General features: G+C 36.7%; 1 protein-coding gene across 7 annotated transcripts in view; it reads left to right on the top strand.

The window, feature by feature from the left end:
• Nucleotides 1-9146, top strand: part of mtss1 (MTSS I-BAR domain containing 1) — a 58482-nt gene extending 49336 nt beyond the window's left edge. For 4 of the 7 annotated variants that reach the window (XM_084425532.1, XM_084425535.1, XM_084425534.1 and 1 more), the window contains 6 exons: nucleotides 25-122; nucleotides 1055-1145; nucleotides 4869-4979; nucleotides 5141-5297; nucleotides 6664-6935; nucleotides 7657-9146. In XM_084425532.1, the coding sequence (XP_084281658.1) occupies nucleotides 25-122; nucleotides 1055-1145; nucleotides 4869-4979; nucleotides 5141-5297; nucleotides 6664-6935; nucleotides 7657-8298 (1371 nt within the window). In that variant the 3' untranslated portion in view covers nucleotides 8299-9146. Of the gene's footprint in view, nucleotides 1-24; nucleotides 123-1054; nucleotides 1146-4868; nucleotides 4980-5140; nucleotides 5298-5681; nucleotides 5709-6663; nucleotides 6936-7656 lie in introns of all 7 variants that reach the window. The other 3 variants (XM_084425530.1, XM_084425531.1, XM_084425529.1) reach the window with 1 other exon arrangement.
• Nucleotides 9147-14524: the final 5378 nt, after the last annotated feature.

Below are 14524 nucleotides of genomic sequence, written 5' to 3'. Positions count from 1 at the left end.
CTTTATCTTGTTTTGTTTATGCAGGTTATTCTTGATCTGAAAGGCTCAGACTATAGCTACTCGTATCAGACTCCACCCGCCTCTCCTAGCAACACGTTATCACGCAAGAGCAGCATCAGCAGGTGAGTTCAGGGTCAGGGAGAAATGTTCATTGATGCAAAAAGTGTTGATTACTGATTCATATGTGTGTGTGTGTGTGTGTGTGTGTGTGTGTGTGTGTGTGTGTGTGTGTGTGTGTGTGTGTGTGTGTGTGTGTGTGTGTGTGTGTGTGTATATAGGCCAATTTAAAAAAAAAATGTTTTACATTTATAATGGCCTTAGCGGTAACCTTTAAGCTTCCTATAGTAAGATATAACAGTTTTAACTCAATTAAAATGTAACTCAATTTTAACTTATTGATTTGTTTAGTAGCCATGTAATACATATTTTTTAGATCTTCTTTTCACAAAACAAACCCCTGAATGTGATGTCCTTCAACAGTGACCAACTACCCGAAAGTTATGCCTTGCATATATATTGTTAATAGTTTTCATGACATGGCAAGGGGTCATGACATGCTAAATCAAATTTGCCTTTATCTTTTGACATATAAGAGGTCTTTGTTCATAATGAGGAGGATGTTTTAATGGTACAAAGCATTTATTATCAACCTCGCTTTGATATTGCGGGATCTGTGGCGTCACACAGGCGTCACACATTTGCATATGACTGCCTCTTATATAGACATTGACTCATAGTTATACATCGTCCAAAGGCCCCGCCCATCTGGCACTCAGCCACTTAAAGGGATAGTTCACCCAAAAATTCAAATTGTCAAATTCACTTTTACTCACCCTCAAATTGTTCCAAACCTGTATGAATTTCTTTTATCTGTTGAACACAAAAGAAGATATTTTAAAGAATGTTGGTAACCAGATAGGTGATGGACTCTGAAATAAATAAGTGAACCTCAAGGAGGATATTAAAATAATAAAATCCATGTCCTGACCCCTTTAAAATCGATTGGAAAAGTATGAGTGCTGATATATTGCTCATCTCTTTCTGTCTCTCACAGTAACTACACCTCTGTGCGTCATGTCCCGTCTCTGGACTCCATCTCCAGCGCAGTGGACGGGCTTCACCTGCGAGCCCCAGACCCAAAACGGGTATTCCCACACCACAAAACTATTGGTTTAAAACTTACCTGGCCCATTTATGATGTATTAACCCTGTGAAACTCAAACAGTTTCAATAATTTGTCACTCAAAACACATACAACCTCATTCAGCCCAAAGAAGAAAAATACGGCTGTAAGCATCATCGCAGCCTCCAGTCTGTTGGGGTGCATAATCCAAACCCCCCTCAAAATCCCAACCAAATAGATCACACATACAGACACATAATTAAACAGTGCCTCAGTGCAGATAATATAGAAGATGTAATGTAGTTTGTCTGGGTAGTACAATATAATGAAAATATGGTACTAAATATTAACAAATAAAATGCTTAGTAATAAAATATAAGCATAAAGCATTTGACAATAAAACATTTATTATACAATTCAAAGCATTTACAAAAGAGTAAGTTTGCTCTTATTATGTGTAGTATGCTTGTCTGATTTATTATATTACCAGAAGTGAATAGGGTTTAAAAAAAAAGCTAATTAATCAAATAACTAATTAAAAAGGCATTTATTTTAATATTTCCATGACTAAAATCTGAACATTGGATAATGCCACGTTCAAAATTATTTTGTAGACATTTTAGAGTTTCTACGGATGGAATTTTGGATATCCATTTCCATCACTCTATAAATCAGAAAATACTATCAACAGCCAGGGGGAAAAAATCTCCATGTTTTTATAAATAAAATGTCAGGCGAATGATATATAAACAAACCGCTCTGCACAAGCCTTCAGAATATAGAGAGTTTGGTGTATGGAAGTGCTACTGAAATGGAGATTTCTGGTTCAGTGCAGGAGAAAAAAAGCCTTTAAAGATATGTATTGTAATTTGAAATCTACAGACCAAATATTTAAAGTGTCATAAAATATAAAATTTTAGATGTTTTCTTTACACCGGTCTGAAGGAAGACGTGTTATGGAAGTAAAATAGCCTAAAATCTCAAAATTGACTTAAAAAAACAACAACAATGGTTTTGTCCGTAGCATCTCTGTTTAAATTTGACCATAAGTTGCTATATTTTGTGATATAATTTAAAAGCTAAATCAAGAAGTGATGTTTTATGATTTCTAATCAGGCACTGAAGAGAGTACCCAAAAGCATTTCTTTTGGCCAAGGAATTGTTTTAGTCCAAGAGGGTTTGGATTTGGACAGAGGCTTGGATTTGACCCCATCTGATCTCATCTTTCTCTTGTCCCACTCCTCTCTGCCCCTCACCTCCATCTCCCAGCGCTCACGCAGTCCTCTCCTCCTGGTCGGAGGGGAGGAAGGTGCTCGCTCTCTCAGCGAGGGGAATTCTCCAACAATCCCTCGCACCGGCCAGCGTGGCCCACACCTCCGGCACAGGAGCACTGTGAGCACAGACTCAGTGTAGTGTAGTGCTGTGTGTGTGAATGGGGTCATTATTGTTGCATGTACTACTGGAGATTGTCATTGTGCATGTGTGGAGGTTGTATCTGTGTGAAGGTAGAGAGCGCCCTCTGCAGGCCATTTTAGAGGGAGACAGTCTGATAAAACTTTCATTTATAAAACAAGCTATTTTAAATGATTTTCTGATTATCAGACCCCATTTCTTAAATCAAACACACTAACCAGTATACTTGTCTACAACTATAAACCTGCATGCTGCTTTAAAACTCTTATAGGCCCATCTAAACATTTACCAAACTGTCATTAAAGTCAACATAAAATAGAAAATTACTATTTATGTTTATTGTTAACCAATGACCTAATAGCTATTTCGTAGGGCTGTAACAATGTATCAGGTCACGATATATCTTAATACAAAAATATGCATTGTGTATAGTTGAACTAAAATAAAGGTTTAGACTGATTTAATTTAGCATCAAATGTGGTAATGGCACATCAGATAGGTCACACTTTTATGTTTTTTTTTTGTTAATTATTAAATATTAAAAAACATTATTTAATAGAATCCATTTTTTTTTTATATATATTTTTTTTATATATATATAGTCAGGAACAGAGTGCAAACGTGTCTAACATAATTCTGTAATTTTAGAATACAGAATCATGAATATTTTTATTGGTGTCACGTTTGACCTGTCATGGGGGAGAAGAACATTCCTGATGTAATACCAAATTTAGCATTTTAATGAACAATACTTTTTATTTACAGTTTATCAGTATTGTGTATCAAACCAAGTGTGTTGTTACACTTCTACTAATTAGGAATGATTTTATGCTACTGTTGTATGTAATGCAGACTTTATCAGATGTAAAAAAAAAAAAAAAAAGGTGGTTAAAAAATAAAAATGGTTATTATCTTTATTAGAATAAAGGGTTCTGAAATAATTGCAAATAATGGCAATTTGAAAATCAGCATTAGTATTAGGTTGCTAACCTCAACTGCAAACTCAGTTTCAGGTCAAAAAAAAAAACACCCACTTTTCACAAGCCAATCAGTTCCTAATGGATAAAATTAAGTCCTACCCTACATTTTATTTTCTTATAATGAAATCGGTTTGAAGACCATTTCATGTTGACTTTAAGGGCATTTTCAGACCTGTAGATCGTTTGCTTTGTTCAGAAACAGGGACTTAATTTGTTAGAATGTTGCATTTTCTTCTTGGTTCGGTTCACTTTCACAAGGCAGCATTTTAAAGTTCACTGTTTACGTTCCTCTGCGTCATCCTTCAAGATGGATTGACAAGTTCGCTCCATGGGCTTATTGTGGCTTGTTCTGTAGCTGTCGAGACACACGCAAACACTTGTATGAATGTAGCCATCATTCCCGCTCTAACTGATGAATTATTCACTGCCCAGCCAAAAAAAAAGTCTCCGTTTGGATTTAAATAGGCAAATTCTTAAGAGTCAATGACGTGATTATTATGTTTCTAGCATGTTATATGTTTGACAACAGTTCTTCTAACCCTAATTAATGGAGTTTGTACCGGTAGCTTTTCATTTCTTAAACAACCATGTAGGATATATTCCATATTCCAGAATGACAATGTCAAGATTCATCAGGATCAAATTGTGAAAGAATGGTTGGGAGGGAGCATGAAGAAACATTTTCACACATGAATTGTTTCACGTCTTAAATTCAGGGAAAGTCTGGGATGTGCTGGAGGAGACTTTACAGAGTGCATTGTCAATACAAGATCTTGAGCAAAAATGTATGCACCTCTTGATGGAAATAACATCAAAACACATATTTCTGTCAAACGGTGCATCTTTTTTTGGAGGTGCATCAGTCTTATATTGACAATGCGTGAGTCAAACTTTTCTTTTCGATTGCTTTCTCACCTCAACCAAACCACTCAAGAGTTTTTCAATTGAGCCGAGACCGCTTCGTTTAGGCCATGGTTTCTCAAACTCGGCCCTGGAGGGCCACTGTCCTGCACAGTTTAGCTCCAACCCTGATCAAACACACCTAGCTGTGAGTTTCTAGTGATCCTGAAGACATTGATTAGCTTGCTCAGGTGTGCAGGACAGTGGCCCTCCAGGACCGAGTTCGAGAAACCCTGTTTTAGGCGATCTCAGAATGATCGTTATAGTGCGGATCCGAGCGCAATGTTCACATATGCCTAAACGAACCGAACTAAGGGAGAAAATGCACCAGGTTCCGGAGCAGGTGTAAAAACACCTAAATCTCTATTATCTTGTGACTACAGTGTTGTAGTGTTTTGTTTTTCTTACCTGTAGTAAATTGACATGGACTGACAGAGTATATCCTTGTCTAGGATCAAGGCCAGAACTCTCCTGGCACAGAGAACGGGACCTCCATGCCCCCACTACACAAAGCTTACAGCGGATATGAGGAGAAAGCCAGGACACTGTCCATGTCTGGCAAGGTACTCGCTCTTTTTGAATGCAGGAATGATGCACTAGATGTGCACAAGTTTTCCTTTCCTAAACTAAAAGCACATTTTATACACCTTTTTTGATTCTACTGGAATTATTGTGGTCGACTTCACACTTCTGATCTCTGATTGGCTCCCGCTCCTGTCCGTAGCCACAGTCAGCCAGGGAGCAGCTGGGTCTTACTCTTGGAGGCGGGCTTAATTCAGAAGCTCCTCGAACCAGCCGAGATTCCCTCCACTGCTCCAGCGGATACAGCACTCAGACCACTACGCCATCCTGCTCGGAGGACACCATTCCCTCGCAGCATGGTCAGTGCGCGTGCACGTACACACATGCATGAGCTTCTTCACATTTATTCTTTTTCTGTTCTGTAATCTTCCTTTGAAGTCTTCAATGCACTCACTTGAAGAGATTTATAATTAAAAAAGTGCTCAATCTAGCTTTCTTTTTCTCCTTTGTGTTTTTTGTATGGCATTTTCCCCCTTTATGTTTTAACACTTTTACGTCGTTTTTCAACACAGTGATCTGATTTGTGGTTTGTGTAGGCAGTAAATGTGCCACTGTGGCATTATAGGCCAATTGCAGACCAAATCTGATGTGCTTGCACAAATCACAGACTTAGATTGCTGTCCAAAGTGCGTGTTTTTGGCCCTTTGTATATATGTTAAATGTACTTTATTGTTCTTTTACAGCGGTAAAGAAAGAACCTCCTCTATATGGTAGGTTTCTGAATGTCATTGCATAGACTTGATTATGCTCATTGTGATCATATACCAATAATAAACATTAAATGTCTTTATTTTAGGAAATCCATGTCATATTGCAGGCGTGCCTTTGTTGAAAGAGTGTTATCTGTATGCGTAAGATTTGAGTGTGTGCAACCATGAGATACAACATGCGGCATCTTGTCAGTTGTCAACTGTTATCCACCTTGTCATGTTGTTCGAGTGTAACTGAAAGACACAACTTCAAACTGAGCTTTTGTGCGTCTGTTGCATTCATTTTTTTGGGTGGTAATCCATTTTAGTCTTCATGCAGACATTTTTACGGCTGTCAATTTAGTGCACTTAAAGACAATAAGATTTATGATTTTATTTTTATTTTATTTAATGCAGACATTTATACATTTTTTAAACATTTTTATATGCATCATAAATTGCATTTTGCATTTTTTAATGTTTGTCCATTAGTTTGTTTCCACTGGAAAAGTATACAATTAATAAAATATTTGTATATTTATATATATATATGCCCGCTCTACAAAATGTACATTGTATACCATTGCATTTGTATGTTTCATTGTTTCATTTAAACAAATTACTAATTCAAATTTAAACTGCTAGAAAAAAATCAGTTCACACAAGGTAAGGCAAGTTTGCAAGGCATAAAAACCACATGTACTGATCAGCAAAGGGAAGATGTATTGACAGCACAGCCCTGTCCTGAAAGAGCTTGTGACGGGCCCTAAACACTCTCACGCCATTATTGTTAAGCCCTGACTTCAGATTTTGAGACATGAACCGCTTTCGTTTTTGTTTTCTTCCACTATCATTCCCTGCATATGTAATTTCAGCTTCAATTACTTTTTTTAATTTCATTGTTTTTTTTCTTCTAAACAATGTATAAGTGCTATCATTCAACATTAACGCGGTGTGTGACTCTCCTCTCTTTCAGACTATGACTACATCTCTCTGCACGGAGGAGAGGACGCCCACAGCCAGTCTGAATTTGATAAATCTTCCACAATTCCTCGCAACAGCGACTTAAGTCTCAATTACCGCAAAATGTTTATAAGCAAGAGGCCGGCGTCTACCGTCAGTCTGCTGATGGATCCGGAGCCTATAGGACCCCACACGGCCACTATCCGCCGGAAACCCTCCAGCAAGCCCAACATCCGCCGGGGAACCATCAGTGGAGGAGTGCCTATACCCATCTCCACACCACAGGTTATTCATCTTCTGAAACTTAAAGAATGTACAGGAGACCTACTGGGTTATCTATCATAATTTGTAGCCAATCCAAAAGGATTTTCTTAAAGGATTTCAGCACAGCATTATTTTCAAAATAACTTTTACGATTACATTCATTTCATTCAGGATTTTAATATGCTTACAGCATCTCTCTGATTTGATTAAACTATACTACCGTTCTAAAATGAATACTATTATTCAGCAAGGATGGAGTAAATTGATCAAAAGACAGTATAAGTATTTCGATTCATCAAAAATCCCACAAAAAGCAGCATAACTGTTTTTGACTGTGATGATAATAAGAAATGTTTCTTCTTTAACTGAATGATTTCTGATTCTTATTCTTATTTTAAATTGTATTAATGTTTCACAGTATTACAGTTTTACTGTATTTTTGAGTAGTGTGTATATCCAGTATTTGATCATTCTAACGCAATACAATTAGGTTTCTAATCCTGTAGTACTGGAAGAATTAAACAAGAACCAAATCAATAATTGGGATCTTTTTTTAATTCTTAGGAAAGTCCTTGTTGAGTTTTTCTGAAGTTATGATAGAAATTCCAGTTGGGGTCCTGTAAAAAAAAAAAATCAGCTTGTTTATAATATTAAATATGCATAAGCATTTTTAACATCCGTGTACTGAGTTCTATTGAATGTTTTAAAGAATCATCAAAGAACCTTTTCGTTGTAATTGTAGGTGCCGCTGAAGGCATCTGTCTCTACCGCCGGCCTGAGCGGCAGTGAGGAGACCATGGGCCCTCCTGGGGTGATTCAGAGTAACAGGCTACCTGGCTCTGATCTGGCTCACATCAGACATAATCTCTGTACGTCCACTCAGAGTCTGAGTGCAATGCCGCCTCCGTACTATTCCATGTTCCCTGGCCAGCCACCAGTGGGAAGTGCAGAGCCGATGTATCAAATGAATAAGCAACAGCAGTATGCGTTGCACCAACAGCAACAGAGGCAGTATCAACAACAACAGCTGCAACACCAGTATCAGCAACAACACAATCAACAGCAATATAATCAACAACAGTACAATCACCTGCAGCAATATAACCACGCGCAGGAGTCGCAATATCAAGAGCTACATCAGAAAGAGCTCAAACGTCAGTGTCAGCAGCAGCAGATTCAAAACATGGCCGCTCATAATTCCAGCGTGCCAGTTGAAAGTGGGCCGGCCAATTCTGCCCAGCCCGGCGCGGACCATCCCGACAGCGCTCCTGATCCGGGCAGCGGAGGTGACATGTTGAGTTTGATCCGCAGAGGAGTCAAATTACGTCGGACACTCACCAACGATCGTTCGGCACCTTTAATCACCCCCAACCATCTCAACTGATTTTATTTTTGGAATTTTATTTTTGGAATTTGTCTGTGGCCTTTTATGGTTGCTCTCTCCCGTCTTTTCGCTTTAGTGACTCTTTTTTTTTCGTGCCTTTTATTTTTGCAGTTTGTGTTGTTGTTGTTTTTTTTAAGTGGAGGCAAAACTGTCGACTTTTGCCACGTGAAAAGACGTTTGATTTAACTACTCTTGTGCTCGAAGAACAAACGTTTTGCCGTGTCCTTGCGAATGTTGCCTCTCAAATTACAGTTAATTCTGCAGGCTGTTTGCTTAACATATATGTATACTTATAAATACAGATATATATGTATTTAGAGATCTAGATCGAACGTCGGAGCTTAAGATATATTAAAGTTATTTGTTTGTCGTATTCGCGGAGATAAAGCACTCAGCCTTTCTGGATAGAGATCAAAACCTTCTGTATATATTAGTGAAACAATTGAAAGACTGTTGTATTATTATTAATTTTGTTTTCTTGTTTGTTTTCGAAATTAGACAAAGCAGCACTAGGCGTCTATTTTTGTACAGTTTAGGGTATCAGAAAACTGCACCACTGCCTTTAATCCGCCCAATGACTGGATGCGAATGCAGCCAATGAGAGAAGTGGAGGGAGGGAAGGAGCGATGTGATTGGGTGGATGAATGAAGGACTGGAATAGTGGAACTTGTTTGTGTTGCTTATGACTGTGAGAGCTTACAAAGGCATCACTGTGGTTATTTATTCAATCTGTTTGATTCTGAATCATTTTTAATCGTTTGTTTACCAAAGCTCTAATGCTGTAGCCCCGTAGATGCGTATAAACCTGCTCTCCTGGAGGATTTGCTATAAAGACTCTATTCATAAAACCTCAAACTTGTGGCCCATGCATTCTTTTTGTCTTTGAATCACAAATTTATTATTACATGACAAGAAAGCGAATGACTATCAAATCGCAATGGCTTCGATTTAATTTAATGTATGTATGCCCTTCATGTTTCGGAGTGAAGTGCGGCATTGAGTTCTTTTACACACGAGCAGCTTGATTCAGTTGCTTAAGACGTGCACTTGGGAAGGCGACTTGCATCAACCATATTCCCAAACTTTTAATGAGAAAGCGCTTATAAACTGTCAACAAAAGAGAAAACAAGAGACCATGATGGTTTAATGTTTGAAAACGAATTTAGTCAGCCATAAATATTAGTATTGAATAAATTATGGTCCCACTTTATATTAAGTGGCTTTAAGTACTATGTACTTGCATCGAAAATAAGTACAATGTACTTATTGTGTTCGTGTTGTATTGTAAAACACTTTTGCTGCTGTTGAGGTGTGATACGGGTAAGGTTAGGGACAGGTGTGTGGTGGTATGGGTAGGTTTAAGCGTGGGTTAAGGTGTAAGGGAAGGGTCAACAGTGTAGTTACAAATGTAATTACATAAATTAATTACATGCAGGTATTTTAAAAATATAAGTACAATGTAAAAACATGCATGTACACCAAGTCCATTGTATCGAATTATTAATTTCAATGTAAGTACATAGTGCTTAAAGCCACTTAATATAATGTGGGACCTAAATTTTTGTATTTTTTATTATTATTTTAGTATTATCATTATATATTTTATTTTACAGTACATATATTATTTTATTGTCATATTGTTATGCAGTCACAAAATATTTGGCCAAATTGTCTTTCCCAACAAGCAAACCTGGAGCTTTTTTATTTATGTATCGCATTTTAAATCGTAATCACAATATTTGTCTGAAAATTCGCAATTCGATTTTTCGCCAAATCGTGCAAACTCTACTCTTGATGATTCATTCTAATCCCAAATGCGAAACTAACATCATTAACTGCTCATTATGACCGCTTTCTCTCACAAAGGTGTGTGTAAAATGTTCTGATGTTGAGAATTAAAGTGGTTCTGTTTTTTTTTTTCTAATATTGGATGTCGTTTGAGAGCAAGCGTTAAGCCTAGCCCAGATGCTTGCCCCATTTATGTTTATCAATTCTTTTTTAAGCATTTACTTGAGAGTTTCTTCGAGTGGATTACCCAGAATTCTGTTGGTCCGTTGTGATGCACTTGTGGTTATTGCAGCTTGGCGACGCTACCCAGTTGTTTTCTTAAACGAAAGTAAAAGTGCATCACCAATACCTTTAACATTTTTAATATTGAATCTATGCATCATTTTTAGCACCTCTAGATTAAATTCTAAACCATTGATGGGAAAATAATCATCTCAATATGAGCGCAATGAACCTGTAATCCAGACGCACTTCTGAGGACTGACAGCATCTCCCGCCCGTCTTTGATGTCTTATAATTGATCAAATCCGTCACACACGTGCTGGCAGGTGCGCTTTGAAGTTTCCCTCCTGCTACGAAAGTTGTTTCTTCATATCTTACCGCATTCTTTTTTTACCACCCCTATTTTTGTATACTTTTCAGGTTATTCTCAATCTTGGGTTACTTCACACCTGTCTGAGGCGCGTCTAGGATTTCTCGCCCCCGCTCCGTCTGTATGCTCAATTGTCTTCAGTGGTTTCGACATTGCTAGAGACGTTCACTCCTGACACAATGCTCCTCTGGCCTTTTACTGTAGGATTAGCTTGCAGCTGCTGTACGGCCCTCCTGGAGTGTAAAAGAATATCATTTTACTCTGAAAGGTGAGCTGACCGAGGTGTGTTAATTATTGTGAACTTCAGTTTGTGTCCAGTGACATTATGAAATCTGTTTTTTTTTTTTACTTTCAGACATTAGTAGTAATTAAAAGCAATAAACCACAAGAAAACCTGTGCGTAAGTGATGTTAATAATGTTAATGTGAGTGGTTACCAAGGTGTTGCTATGCAGTTGCTACTGTTATAGCAGGCAAAAAAATTCAAAGGTTTGAGGTCAGTATGATTTTATTTTAATTTTTTACATTATATATATATATAAACATCCATATGGAAGCCTCAAACAACATGGAAGGTTAAAATATATCATTGTTCAAAAGGAAATAGGAAACCACATTAATTTGTTCTCATCCATACATTTGCTTTTTGTGCTTAAAAAATATAAATAATAAAAATGTGGAAGTTTTTTCGATCTTAATTAATTTTAAGTTTAACCTTGAGAAGGTAAGGTAAAACTTTATCCCATAAGAGAAATTTACATACCAGACCTGGTCTAGAGAGCTTTTTATTTGGTAGAAATTAATATGCCCTTGTGGGGATGGTGATGTCATCAATATGTTTGTCTGTTTTCTCTGTGAATTTTAATTGCATATACCTGCAAAATATTTATCCGATTAACTTTTAGGAGTATCAGGGTTTTCCAGTGCTGGGAGTCTGGGTTAGAAAGGTATTTATATATTTATTTATATCAAACCTCAGTCGGTTTTGTCTATTTTTGAAGACTGTTGTACACAAATACTAAGTATTTAATTTTAATAGTTTAAATCTCTCAGTTTCAAAGGCTGGAACCTGATGGAAAATCCTTAACATGTCTTAATATATTTTGGGAGCACATTATTTATTTATTTATTTTTTTTTTTTACATGTGATAATGTTACGATAATCAGCCCAGTTATTTGTCTCATGTCAGTTTATATATATATAGATAGATAGATAGATAGATAGATAGATAGATAGATAGATAGATATAATATGTTAATAATTGATTATTGTGGGCCTGGGCATGTTATGGTGCTATTAATATTAATTCTTAATTTATTTAATTTATTTAATTTTGTTTACTTTTGTCGATAAAAAGAAAATCTGTTCAATGTAAAGTCCAGGTCCTGAAGTAAATCTGAGGTAAATGTTTTTGTATCAGTCACTCACAGAAATAGACTCACTTCTATGCTAGACGGTCCTGTATCACGGTGACTATGCGTTTTAGAGAGGCCTTGTAACTTTACCGGTCACGGTAATTCGGTGATCTCATCTGACCTAAATGCCTCTCGGTATTGCTGAGTGATTGCAGTGCTGACTCACCTCCTGCAGTTCCAGCGAAGAACACACGGTGGCGCTGCGACCCGCGGCCCAATCTTACATCCGTCATCACTTCCAGGAACATCGTCCGCTTTTTCCCAAAATAGGAGGAGTGAAATCTATTCTCCCGGGAAACAAAGTAAAGTGTCGCAGGGCAGTGTAAGTAAGGAATGAATCCAGCGTGAGTGGTGGTCATGTGAAAACTATTTATTTTCTTCCGAAATTTCCTGTCAGCTGTTAGGATGTGAGGGGAAATGTTGAGTTACTGTAAAAAGAGGAGGAGGTCTGTGGATAATCACTGATGAACACTAGCCAGTGTTTTACTTAATATTATTACAATGGCCTCTGAATGTATTTGGACACTTAAACCGCGATTTAAACATATCTGAAAGGCATTGCATTAAATGCAAAGAGACGCTTTTCAAGCTAGACATTTCACAAATATAATTTTATTTTTTAAGCATGGAATATTCGTAAATGTACTGTATATGCAAGTATACTTTTATACATAAGTGTAACATGTTCATAATTAATATAAGCTAAATCTTTATATCACAAAAAATCACCTTGACACCAGTTGTAGTCAGAAAAGGTCCAATGTGTTTTACGGATGCCATTTTGTTTTATATATTTTGTTAACTGAAGTTTTGACATTCAGACATTGTTGAAGAGTGACTTGAGTGTCCAAATATGTTTTGGTGCCATTGTAATATCATGGTAACAGCTTCTTATTGATAGATTGCATTGTATTGCAACAGACCTTAGGGTCACTGGCCGTGGTTAGATGAGTCATATACCTGATGAAAGATAAAAGTAACCACAGTCAATTTAATCTGTTTGTTTATGTTGTTCTAACTCCATCTGTTGACCCTTTATGTAATCCTGCTTTCTTTCGCCATTTGGGACGCGTTGATTTGCTCCAGCCTCTGACATTTAGTGTGTGTGTGTGTGTGTGTGTTTAAAACAGAGAGAGAGAGAGAGTGTGTGTGTGTGTGTGTGTGTGTGTGTGTGTGTGTGTGTGTGTGTTTAAAAGAGAGAGTGTGTGTGTGTTTAAAAGAGAGAGTGAGTCAGTGAGATTTCATCCTATTACAGAGGCTTGTGCTCTGACTCACTTCCAGAACGTTATCCACCAGCAACAGCTTCCTAAACCACAAAACACACACACACTCACTCCAAACAGCCATGAACTTGACCTTTCCTCCAGTTATCCTCTTCCTTATCATGTATGTTTTGTGTTTTACACTAAACTAAACCAAAAACACCTGCGTTACTTCCCATTGGGTTTTCCCTCCCTAACGCTCAAATAGATCCATGCATCTGTGACTTTGTCTTGTGTGTGTTAAGGTCTGTCCATGAGAGGATCAACCTATGGCAAATTCACACAGACCTTTGATGTCTTTTGTAAATTTAAGCAATAACATTCCTTAGCTTTGACTCCATAGCCTGATTCAATGATTTGTTCACCGAAGAATGCAATTTTTGTCATTTACTCATCCTCATGTCATTACAAACCCATTGTGACTTATTTTCTTCAGTGGAAAACAAAAGACGTTTTAAGGAATGTTCATGCTGCTCTTTTCCATTCAATATATAGTAAGTATAGGGCTGTCAAGGACGAAAAAATGTAAGTCTTTATAGTTTAGTGTGTCGAATAGACTCAATAAGTCTTTATTCACCAAAAACGTATAATTATGTACCTTATCTATTCAGTGCAGTTATTGTTAACTAAAACTACAATGATTACAAATTCATAAATAAATCAAATATAAATAGTAGATGAAAAACATAATCTTAAAATGACTTGTCATTGCTTTGGCAACTGACTTGACGAAGTTGAAGTAATAAAATTACTAGGTTAGACTTTATTTTATGATGTCCGTGTTCCAGTGTAGTTATGCACTTAAGTATTGAGTAATAATAATTAACTACATATACTTACTCTAGGGTTAGAGTAGGATTAAGGTTTGGTTTAGAGTTAGTTGCATGTAATTATGCATAATTTATAGTTATTACTATAGTAACTATACATGCAACGTGTAATAAGGACACTAAAATAAAGTGTTGCCAATTACTAAAACTGAAATTAAAACGTATTAAAGCTAAAAATACATATATAAAAAAACAAGTGACAAAAACACATGGTAAAATAAATGAAAACTGAAAGTAAAAGATAAAAGCTAATTCAAAATATTCCAAACAAATACTATAGTAGTTCATATAATAAATAATACTAAAATAACACTGCTCTTATGATACTTTTTATGGTGC

Source organism: Rutilus rutilus, assembly GCF_951802725.1.
Source record: "Rutilus rutilus genome assembly, chromosome: 12".
NCBI classification, from domain to species: domain Eukaryota; kingdom Metazoa; phylum Chordata; class Actinopteri; order Cypriniformes; family Leuciscidae; genus Rutilus; species Rutilus rutilus.
The sequence above is the reverse complement of the archived record's forward strand: the minus strand, read 5'-3'. Positions and strand labels throughout refer to the sequence as shown.